Raw genomic sequence first — 12,073 nt, forward strand, 5'->3', positions numbered from 1 at the left:
CAGCGAGCAGGGCCTACTCTTCATTGCGGTGCACAGGCTTCTTATTGCGGTGGCTCCTCTTGTTGCAGAGCATGGGCTCTAGGCACACAGGCTTCAGTAGTTGTGGCATGTGGGCTCAGTAGTTATGGCTCGCAGGCTCTAGAGCGCAGGCTCAGTAGTTGTGGTGCACGCTTAGTCGCTCCACGGCATGTGAGATCTTCCTGTACCAGGGCTCAAACCCACGTCCCCTGCATTGGCAGGTGGATTCTTAACCTCTGCACCACCAGGGAAGCCATAGCAGTTTCGTATTTCCTTGATAAAAGTGAGTAGCATAATATATCTTTGATAGGGTGAACAAGGCAAATGGGTTCCTAGGAGACAAAACCTAAGAGGTCATTTCTTTTTAATCCCTTCAGATGATGAGTAGAGTGGGAGACCTTTCTGCTGCTCTGAGCTGGGTCGCCCTGGAGCCCTGTACCCAGAGCCTGGTGGGCCTAGCCTTAGCTTTTGGCTCTGAAATGCCCCTTCTCTTGGGCATCTTGCCAGTGAGTTCTGCCCCTTCCCTGCCAGCCATGGGGATGACCCTTCCACGGCCTGCAGCCCAGCACAGCTAAGCCAAGCTGATCACATACGCAAGATACTATTTAGTGTAGCAGAAAGGAAGCCAGCGAGGGAGCACCAGTCACAGCTTATTGTACAAGACATGGTTCACTGCTCTTCCCCTTGGGCAGCCTCTGTCCCCACCTCCCAGAGCCCTGCCAGTGGGGTGGTCTCCTGTTCATCAGGGGAGGTCCCAGTGATGGCCCACAGGTCTGTGAGGGGCAGCTCTGCAGCCCTGCCACCATTCATGATACCTACGTAGAAGATGCTCACAGACAGCACAGGGGAGAGTTCCATTCCATCAGGAAACATTCGCAGTGGACTCACAGCCAGCCAGATAATGGGCCTCGATCCCAAACAGTTGCCTGGATGAGGGCTCTCACAGGGCTCGTCAGCAGGTCTTGTCCCATGCAGAGATGAATACACAGCATCAGTACCAAGGCAGGGTGGTACTGGGTGCTATGCAGAGCAGGCCAGAGGCAGCCCCTTTTCCTGAGTTGGTCCCTGGCAGGAATGGGGAAGGCGAGCTGCCCAGGTAGCATTGGGGGGGTGGGGGTGGCTGTGAAGTTCTCAGTGGCTTAAGCATAATTTGGGCGGCATTGCCTTTGCCACTGGGCTTCTCCTGAGGGACCCGAGATTTCATCCCGCCCTGCCAGATGCGGTCCTTTTATGTCGTAGAGAGGAAAGAGCAGTGGAGAAGGTGTGGAATAAGACGTTTGGGTTTGTTGGGAAGAAATTTGATACAGAAGCACTTATCACGTAGTTGGCTGTTCCTTTGTCTTTTGTAACAAAAAGGTTCCATCGTCACATGGGGTGGACAGTGGAGATGAGGAAAATATTTCTGAACAAGATGGGTTTCCAGGCTCACCTGTTCCACCAGAGCATACACAAGAAAAAGGTAAAAAAAAATTTTTTTAATTTAATATCAAAAAGCATTTTGTGGCAATAAATATTGGTTAACTTGGGGGAACATGTAGCCATTGCACCTTCATACTGTGGTTCCATGATTTTAAGTGGGAATATCCCTGAGTTTTGTTTTCACTGGGTTACAGTGAAAATAGTTGATTGCCCGGGTGTTAGGTCATCTTTAAAGCCTGAGGCCCTCACACTGGGGTCCATTTTGTCAGTTCCGGCAGCCGAGAGAGGCCCCCTGGGGTGGAGGGTCAGGGCTCAGGCTCTGAAGCTCCACACGCTCCTTCCTCTCTGCGCCCCACATCTAGCGCTGTGAGGGGCGGGTACCCAGTGGTCTCCCCAGGATGAGCAAGTGAGCTTGTCTGTCTTGTTCACCAGGCTAGCTCCAGTGCCTGGATCAGGGTCCTGGCCCATGGCAGGCTGTGACTACAGGTGTTTTGGATGAAAGAGTGCAGGGACATGTTTATAATACAACTTTGTAATAGCGCATCCTTGTACATTTCATTTGGCACAGTGAGAGAATTCAGCACATTAAATAACAAAGGTTTTCCGTTTCCTAAGAGGTGGCTGATGTTTGAGAAGTGAGAAGGAGAGCCTGGCATACAGTGGGCACCAGTCACTGCTTTATCAGGACCCTCAGAATTGCTTAGCCTCAAGAAAACTGTCATATAAGTCAGTTCACAAGGGGACTGATTGATAAACAGAAGGCCAGCCTACTAATACCTGTGCCAGAAAATACCAATTGATTAGGCCAGCATACTTTATCCCTGTGGGAAATCCATGTGTATATTCAATTCAAGTAAAAAGTATATCTCTTTTTTTTTTTTTTTTTTTTTTTTTTGCTTTACGCGGCCCTCTCGCTGTTGTGGCCTCTCCCGTTGCGGAGCACAGGCGCTAGACGCGCAGGCTCAGTGGCCATGGCTCACGGGCCCAGCCGCTCCACAGCATGTGGGATCTTCCTGGACCGGGGCACAAACCCGTGTCCCCTGCATTGGCAGGCGGACTGTCAACCACTGCGCCACCAGGGAAGCCCATATCTCTTTTTAAATTACAGAATTAATACGTTCTCACTGTAAAAAAAAAAAAAAAACTGAAATGCAGAAATATAGGAGGTTAAACACACATAATTGTACTCCCGTAGAGTACAATTTTAACAACTTCGAGTGCGTATGTGAATAAAATGTATGTTATTTTATTACCTGCCTTTTTAAAAAAATCATAACACATCCTGAATATCTCTGTGTTCATACATGTCCATCCACTTTCTAATGTCTGTGTTGTCTGTGGCCTGACGTGTTATATATCAGTCAGAATCCAATCAGTAGACAGAATGTATATGGTGATTTGAAAAAGGAAAGTTTAATGTAAAGAATTATTGACTATAAGAGGATTGCCTACTAAAGGGTAGAGAGAAACCTAAAGAATGCAGGAGTAGCAGATAGAACAGCTGCTCCCTCTTCTGTTAACAGAGAGCCCCCAAGAGAAGAAACATTTGGAGAATCTCCAATGCAGACATTGGAGAGGGTGCGGCTGTGGCCCACTGGCGGGTGGAGAAGTTAGCCGAGGTGTGTTGCTAACAGAACTCGCTGGAAAGCTGCCCTCTCCAGGGGAATTTCAGGAGAAGCCACCCATGGGGAAGTGCTGCTGGCCACCTAGAAAGAGGGAAGAAAGGAGGAGAGGGGAGAGAAAAAGAGGAACGCAGGGAAAGAGAGAGGGATGGAGACAGCCTTCTGGAATGAGGAACCCAAGCCCCTTCCTCCTCCTGGCAAGGTAGCGCTGCTGCAGTAACACAAGCCAGCAATAAAGGTGGGTTTGGAGCTGAAAGGCAGTGTGGTAACTGGCGCGCTTGGTAACACAGGTGGTGTTGAACTGGGAACGCAGGTGGTGGTTGGGAGGGAGTTCAGCTCCTCCAGTGGTTTTTGGTTTGTGATGGGCATTAGAAGCCCCTGGACACTTGTGAAAAGGCCCCACCCCAGCCCCAAATTCTGAGTCAGTGAATCTGGGCTGGAGCCCCAGAGGGTCTGTATTTTTAACAAGCTCTTTGGAGAGTCTGATGTGAGTGATCCTTAGGCAACACATCAGAAACACTGGTTTTTAGTGCTTTGGTTCTGTCATATCCAGGTGGCGAGAGGCTTGGTGAGTTCCTTAACCCCACTTCTCTCAGTTTGAGTGCACCTCTCATCAGGTTCTTATAAGGATTAAATGTATAAGGATTAAATTTAGTCGTATGTGTGAAGCACAGCATCCTCCATAATGCTAGCTGATAATTATTGTCTAAAGGCTAAAGCCTCAAACTCTGAGGTGCCACTCTGCGCCCTAGCAGTACCTGGCCAAGAAGCTTGGACCCTGACATCCTTTGGTCGAGGTACCAGCATCTGACCGAGTGGACTGCTACTGTAGGCAGGGAGACGGGGAGGCATCAGCCTCAGCCCATCTGGGGAATGGCGGTGGGACGGGTAGAGCTCTGGGAGGGGGAGTGCTGGGAAGGTGGAGAAGGCTCAGAGTCGCGCTGAGGAGTTTGGCCTTGGTTCTCCAATCACGTGAGCCACTGAAGGTGCTCAGGAACGAGCAGCGGGGAGAGATGAGCAGTTCCGAGTTGGGCTCCTGCCTGGCTCTGGACCCGCTTCTCATGTGGCCTTGGGAAGGCTGCCCACCTGGGCCTGGTTTAGCTCATCTGCAGAAGGTGAGTTCCTAAGATTGTACTCTTCTGAGTTGTCAGATGTCTTTCTCTGCTTTACAAAGTTTTCTTTCTTTTTTTTTAATCAGATGGTAAACATTCTATTCTGAATTTAAAGGTAAGGATTGTTTTTGTGTGTGTGTGTTTTTTAAAAATTTATTTATTTATTTTTGACTGCGTTGGGTCTTCGTTGCTGCACGCGGGCTTTCTCTAGTTGTGGCGAGTTGGGGCTACTCTTCGTTGTGATGCGCGGGCATCTCATTGCCGTGGCTTCTCTTGTTGCCGAGCACGGGCTCTAGGCATGCGGGCTTCAGTAGTTGTGGCGCATGGGCTTAGTTGCTCCGAGGCATGTGGGATCTTCCCGGACCAGGGCTCGAACCTATGTCCCCTGCATTGGCAGGCAGATTCTTACCCACTGCACCACCAGGGAAGCCCAAGGATTGTTTTTTAAAAACTGATTTTCTCAATTAGTAGAATTTCCACCATAATTTCAAAACAACTTTTGTGATTTGTGGGGAAGAAAACTTCCATTAAGAGTTCTTTTCCATTGAATGTTTTTTTTAAAAAAGTTTTAAAACATGAAGAAACTCATGTTTTGCATAGTTTAAAATGAATGTAATGTATTGAGGGATTAGAAATCACTTACATTTACATTTTCATTTGTAGAATGAATAGACAATAACCAGTTTGCAGACATGGAAATAGTTTACTTAAGTTTTTAATTCTGCGATGTCAAAGGAGTTTAAAAATTAAAGACTTCTCAGTAGAGTTAATTTATAACCTTATCTACTTTTTCAGCAGAAATTAGAAACTTAGAATCAGACTGATGTGTAGTAGAAAAATGAACAAAAGTTCAAAGACTTCCCTTTCCTCTAAGTTTTGGGTTGAAAAGGAGGATGTTATATTCTTTTCTCAGTACTTTTTTTTTTTTTTTTTTTGCGGTACACGGGCCTCTCAGTGCTGTGGCCTCACCTGTTGCAGAGCACAGGCTCCGGACACGCAGGCTCAGCGGCCATGGCTCACGGGCCCAGCCGCTCCGCGGCATGTGGGATCCTCCCGGACCGGGGCACGAACCTGTGTCCCTTGCATCAGCAGGTGGACTCTCAACCACTGCGCCACCAGGGAAGCCCTTCTCAGTGCTTCGAAAACGTGCTTCTCTGAAGCTAATGGGGTCTTTTTGCATATCCCAAGGAGAAAAGGCCAGTTGGAATTTGCTTTGTGCATCTCTGCTCAGCACCTACAGTCATATCACATGCTTTAGAATGTGAACTGGTGGCCTGTCACTTATGGGACCTGCATGTAAACACCGTGACTGACTACCAATAATAAATTGTGGAGAAAAGGCAACCCTCCTACACTGTTGGTGGGAATGTAAATTAGTACAGCCACTATGGACAGCAGTATAGAGGTTCCTCAAAAAACTAAAATAGAGTTGCCATATGATCCAGCAATCCCACTCCTGGGCATGTATCCGGAGAAAACTCTAATTTCCAAAGATACTGTGTTCATATGCAGCACTGTTTACAATAGCCAAGACATGGAAGCAACCTAAGTGCCCATCAACAGATGAATGGGTAAAGAAGATGTGGTACACACACACACACACACACACACACACACACACACAGGAATATTACTCAGCCAGAAAAAAGAATGAAATGCCATTTGCAGCAACATGGATGGACCTAGAGATTATCATCCTGAGTGAAGTAAGCCAGACAAAGACAAATATTATACGGTATCACTTATGTGGAATCTAAAAAATAATACAAATGAACTTATTTACAAAACAGAAATAGACTCACAGATATAGAAAACAAACATATAGTTACCAAAGGGGTTGGGGGGAGGGATAACGTAGGAGTATGAGATTAATAGATACACACTACTATGTATAAAATAGATAGCGACTAGGATGTACTGTATAGCACAGGGAATTGTATTCAGTATCTTACAATAACCTATAATGGAAGAGAATTGGAAAAATATATATATGTATAACTGAACTACTTTGCTATACACCTGAAGCTAACACAATATTGTAAATCACCTAGACTTCAATTAAAAAAAAAAAAGACACTGAACTCATGGACAAAAAGGCAGGAAGAAAGCAGGACTTCCCTTGCTGCTCAGAGAACCTGCCAAGAGGGGAAATCCCTTAAGGTTTTGGTTCATTTAAAAGAAACAGTGAATATTAAAGTTTCTACAGCTAAAACAAACTAGCAACTATAAGAGCCAAAATGAAGGGGGAAAAAAGTGCTTAAATATTTGATATACGATGACCTACCTGCTTGTGCCAATCCACTTTTAGAAGATGCTGAGACTCTTAATTCATTACTCTCATGTTGTTTTCTTCCTTAGGATGAAAAACCATCATTTTGTGGAAAACCTCCACCCTCTCCAGGTATTTGCCTTTTGAATTTCATTGTGATTGAAAAGCTGATTGTTCTAGCGAATACCCAGAATAATCTCACATAAAACAAAGATCTCTGTTTTTTTTTTTTCCTGTAAAGGCTGTTGCTTCTGTCCCATTATCAGAATTGGGAAGAGGAGGCAGTTTGTTGAATTTCCACCTTTGCCTTAAAAGAGAGAGTCCAAACGTGTCCACGTTGGATGATGGATATATGTCCCCATGGCATGTGCTCAGATCCTGGGGAGGGGAGTGGACCTGTGGGTTATAGGCAGACACTGGGAGGGGGATGTATGCAAACGGGGGCTCTGCTCAGGGGCTAGAGACAGAGCTGAGGGGTCTAGAGATACTTTCTGGGGTGCTATCCCCTCTACAGTTTGAGGAGCCTCATTAGCTTTCAAGGTGGATTTTGTAATTTTTTTCCTGTTAAGCCTCACATTGCTAGTCTGAAAATCCTGTCAGGAATCAAGGCTTTCGTCTGTCCTCCATGTCTGATTGGCTTTGTTTTCACCCTTTCTATCTTGGTGTTTTTGGTGCTGCTGTATTCTGGGATATTGCTGGGGCTCTAATGTCTAGCCCACAGGTTGATTCTTCATTGTATGTATTCTGCTGCTCAACCCATCCTTTGAATTTGTATTGTGAATGAAACTGTTTGTTTCCATGATTTCTATTAAGTATTGACAAACATCTCTCTGGAATCTTAACTACACCCATTCAAAAATCTTATAGTTGCTGAGCAGCCAACTGTGTCCTCTGTTATTTGATTTTGGTGCTTCTCTTAGCTCACATGGTTCTTGGTGATGTGTGATGTGTTCGCCTTGGTCCTTGGGAGTCCCTGTTGGTCTGCCTGGGGATGCTGTATCTGATTACTGCAGGCTGCTCAGAGGGGGAAACCAGTGGGCTGTCAGGCGTACAGCCTGTCTCCAGTGACTGACAGGGACAGACAGGGTGTGTGGTCAGCCAGGGGGTTCGGGGGTCCCTCTTCCTCCTGAGTTTCCCCAGCCCCAGTGCCTGCCTGCCTCTGTCCTCAGAGCCTGTCTGTACTACCCGGCCCAGGGGGCTTGAACCATTGCTGATCCCATCTGGCACATTAACTGGATACCTCATCAGCCCTTTCTAGGTCACTTTGTGTCCCCAGTACCTGCCAGGGCAAAGCACATCCCTGGAAGCACTCCCACCTCCAGGAGCTGACCTCTCCTGGCATATTTTAGGCTGCAGCTTCCATCTTCAATCTAATCTCAAATGTTTTCTTTCCGGGATTCCTGGTGGCTCACCTCTTGTTTTCAGTGTAGCTGTGGAGTTACTCATTTCTTAGACTTTCCTTTCATGTTCTAGGGGTTGGGGATGTGTGTGTCAGAGGTCAGGGGAGGCTGTCTGGAGCCACCAGCATTCCCGCCCTTGTCTGCACATCTGCACACAGAAGCTCTGCCCGGGCTGGGAGCCCATCGTAGCCCTCACCTCCTTTGATCTCCCTGTGGAACATCACTCTCTGCTTTCCTCCATCTTTCTTGCTGCTCCTTCCTAACATCCTTCGTGGTCTCTGGCTTTCTTCTCACCCCGGTGCCTTCAGGTCTGCCCACATGCTGGTGACGCCTCAGTCTCTCCAGCTGAGGCTGCCTTCAGAGCTCCGGGCCCGTGTCCTAGCCTGGGCTTCCCTTCCCCTGCCATGCTTGTGTCCCTTGTCTGGCTAGATGTCTTCCAAACCACAGGTCTTGGTGCTCATCCTTGACTTGCCCCCCCTCACTGTCCACACCCAGTTGAGTTCTTGAGCCCTGCTGAGCTTTCGCCCCTGAATCCTTCTCTCATGTCCTTTCCTCTCCATCCCTACTCTAGGAGTCTCCTGACTGGTCTCCCTGCCTCTGGGCTAGGCCTCCTTCCTGTTTGGTTTCTTCACTGCTGTCCTCAGGGATTCATCTGAGAGTAGAGCCTCTTCTTTCCATACTTCTGCCTGAAAGGCTTTCTGGCTCCTGGTGGCCTGCAGGATACAACCTCCGCTCTGCATATTACGATATGTACAATCCTATGTCCAATAGTATAGAGCCTCCACTGGCTCCTGCCTCCCCCTCTGTCATCCCTCTTCCTGTTGCTCACTGTAGTCTCAACAGACCATGCACTCTTTGCTATATAGGCCATTCTCTTTGCAGGCACTGACATGAAGAGTTGCTCATGTGGTTTTTGAAATTGTCTCCTGTAATTTTGATGTAGAATTGTAAATATCAATTAATATTTTAAAACTTTTTTCCTGTGCCTTTTTAGATGTAAATGGTAGAACACATCAAAGACATATAGAAATAACCAAAGAAAAGTTCGAGGAATTAAAAGAAGACAATTTGCATCTAAACAATGCAAATCAAACCCTTACTCTTGAACTTAACATAATAAAAAAAACAATGAAAGAACTACAGTTAAAACTTAAAAGGATGGAAAAAGAAAATGGAAGGCTGAAAGAAGTTGAGAAAGCATCCTCTCAGGAAGGTGGGGACAACTACACAGTTCTTTTATTAAAGGAACAAAGAAGAATTCAAATTTTCTTATTTATTTTGAAAGTTAATATTTTATGTTACAGTATTTGGTGATATTAATGTTCTTGATATTTTGTTATGATTTTAAGATCTTTCATTAATATCCTTATACTTGTTGAAATTTGATTTCATCTGCTGTGTCATTATTATTATGCTAAAATTCCAACACTTCTTTTGATTCTTAGCATAGTATTGTACATATGTTTCATATCAGTTTTTATCCCCATGAGCAGCATATAAAAGTGGCTCTTTCACCACATACTTACCAATGATGAGGATTGTATTTTCCTTGCGAATTTGATAGGTTAAAAAAAAAGAAGAATCCCATTTTAGTTTAATTCATTTACTATTGATGAAGTTGAATATTTTTTTCATTATCTTTGTGGGTCATTTTCTTTCTCTTTTATAAGTTTTCCCATTTTAAATTGAGATGCTTTGATCTTTTCTGTTGATTTGTAGGAGCTCTTTACATATTAAGGGTTTTAGGCCTTTGTCATGTATGTAATATTTTCTCAGTTTGTTGATAATTCAGCTAAACTTATAGGATATTTTTCTGTTATGACCTATGCCATTGGTGTCAAGTTCTTTTTAATGCTAAGATCAGGGACTTCCCTGGTGGTTAAGACTCCACACTTGCACTGTGCAGTGGGGGCAGGTTCAATCTCTGGTCTGGGAACTAGGATCCCATGTGCTGCGTGGCACGGCTAAAAAAATAATAATAATAATGCTAAGGTCATATAAATATTCACTGTTTTCAATGTTTCCTCTGTATATTTATCTGTTTATATAAGTCTAATATTATGGCCTTAAGAAAGATGTTGTAGTTTTCTTTATACAGACCCTGCATATTTCTTGTCTTAGGCACATTTCTAGATACTTTATATTATTTGTGCTATTATTTTGTGGGATCTGTTTTCTATGACGTTTTCTAATAAGACATTACTATTATGTGGGAAAGTTATTAGTTGTAATAAATTCTCCATTTATTCTATATAATTTTCAAGGAACATATTTGTATATCATCTGAAACGACTTTTTTTCAACCTAAAATTTTTATTTTACCTTAATTATACATGCAAAAACTTTCACAAACTTCCAAAACACTTTTGACTATTCAATGTTAAAAAAACTTGGTAACTTTTATTCATTTATATCTATATATCTGTCATTCACTGCCTTTGTGAGCCTAAAAGAGAAAGAAGGACAATCAGCAATTTATATAAAATCTTGATAAATTTGAAATAAGTTCTTACGGTATAATATTGAATTTATATTTTTCAGTAGTCGCTGCACCTGAATTACATTATCTAAGAAAACAAGCTCAAGAACTGGTGGATGAAAATGATGGATTGAAAATGACTGTTCATTGTTTGAATGTAGAACTGAGTAGATATCAAACAAAATTCAGGCATTTATCCAAGGAAGAGGTAATGTTTCCTATTAAGAAAAATCAGTTTTCTGATATTTTAGCCTTTCCTGTTGAATTGGCTTCCAATTCTAAAGGGCTCATATTTATTATAATTTGGTATAAAAAAAGATACATCCAAAGTAGAGTCTTTCTGAGCACCTTTCTATTTTCTCCCTCCCTCCCTCCTTCCCACCCTCCCTTTCTCTGATGGGTCTTGGAACATCCCCAACTACTGGGAACCACTAAGAATAAAGGCAGCAGCTTGGACAATCACAGAGGTTTGAGAGGCAGCCAAGAGCTTGGGCCAGGCTGATGGATGAGACTCATCTCCTATACAAGACCACTCTGTCAAGACAGGAGAGGTGGCTGTTTTTTCTAATGCACAGAAACCAACACAGAGAGTAAAGGAAAATGAAGAAAAAAGGGAATATGTTCTAAAGAAGAGAACGAGATAAATCTCCAGAAACTAATCTTAATGAAATCCAGATAAGCGATTTACTCAATAGAGAGTTTAAAATAACAGTCATAAAGATGTTCAGCAAGGTCAGGAAAGCATGAACAAAGTGAGAATTTCAACGAAGAGATAGAAAATATTTAAAAAGTACCAAAGAGAAATCATAGAGCAGAAGAATATAATCCTTGAGGTGAAAAATTCAATAGAGGGTTTCAACAGCAGACTAGCGCAAGTGTGAGAAAGGATCAGTGAGCTTGAAGACAGGGCAGTGGAATTTATCCAAACAGAAGAGTAAAAAGAATGAAAAAGAGTGAAGATAGCTTAAGGAATGCCATCATGTGGATTACAGAGGTCCCAGAGGGGAAAGAGAGAAAGGGGCATAAAGCTCATTTAAAGAAATAATGCTGAAAAGTTCCCTGCGGAAAGAAATAGACATCTCAATCCAGGAAGCCCAGAGAGTTCTAAAAAAGATGAATCCAAAGGCACCCACGGCAAAACACATTATAATTAAATTGTCAAAATTTAAAACAAGGAGACAATCTTAAAAGCAGCAAGAGAAAAACATGTTACATACAAGGAAACCCTCATAAGATCTATCAGCAGAAACTTTGCAGACCAGAAGGGAGTAGCACAATATATTCAACCAAGAATACACTACCCAGCAAAGTTGTCCTTTAGAATTGGAGTAGACAGAGGTAAAGAGTTTTCAGGACATGCAAAAGCAGAAGGAGTTAATCACCACCAGACCAGCCTTACAAGAAATGTTAAAGGACTTTCTTCAAGCTGAAATACAAGGGCACTAATTAGTAACAGGAAAACATGAAATTAAAATTTTCACTGGTAAAGGTAAATATATAGTAAAATTAAAGATAATCTGTTGTGAAGTTGGTGGGTTAATCACTTATAAATCTAGTATGAAGGGTAAAAGACAAAGATAGTAAAAATATAACTACAATAATTTGTTGATGAATATACAAGATAAAAAGATGTAAATTGCAACATCATAAACATAAAATGGGGAGAGAATAAAAAATGTAGTTTTGCAATTCATTCAAACTTAAGTTATCAACTTAAAATAGATGGTTATAAGTTGTTTTATGTAAGCCTCATA

At 43.2% G+C, this 12,073-nt stretch overlaps 1 protein-coding gene across 1 annotated transcript in view; it reads left to right on the forward strand.

The window, feature by feature from the left end:
• CEP89 (centrosomal protein 89) overlaps positions 1 to 12,073 on the forward strand; it is a 79,308-nt gene that overhangs the window by 20,197 nt on the left and 47,038 nt on the right. Inside the window, exons 5-9 of the mRNA XM_082677011.1 lie at positions 1,375 to 1,477; positions 4,258 to 4,286; positions 6,530 to 6,572; positions 8,835 to 9,053; positions 10,382 to 10,527. Of these exons, the coding sequence (XP_082533137.1) occupies positions 1,375 to 1,477; positions 4,258 to 4,286; positions 6,530 to 6,572; positions 8,835 to 9,053; positions 10,382 to 10,527 (540 nt within the window). The remainder of the gene's footprint in view (positions 1 to 1,374; positions 1,478 to 4,257; positions 4,287 to 6,529; positions 6,573 to 8,834; positions 9,054 to 10,381; positions 10,528 to 12,073) is intronic.

Source organism: Grampus griseus (genome assembly GCF_964374135.1).
Source record: "Grampus griseus genome assembly, chromosome: 19".
Taxonomy (NCBI): Eukaryota; Metazoa; Chordata; class Mammalia; order Artiodactyla; family Delphinidae; genus Grampus; species Grampus griseus.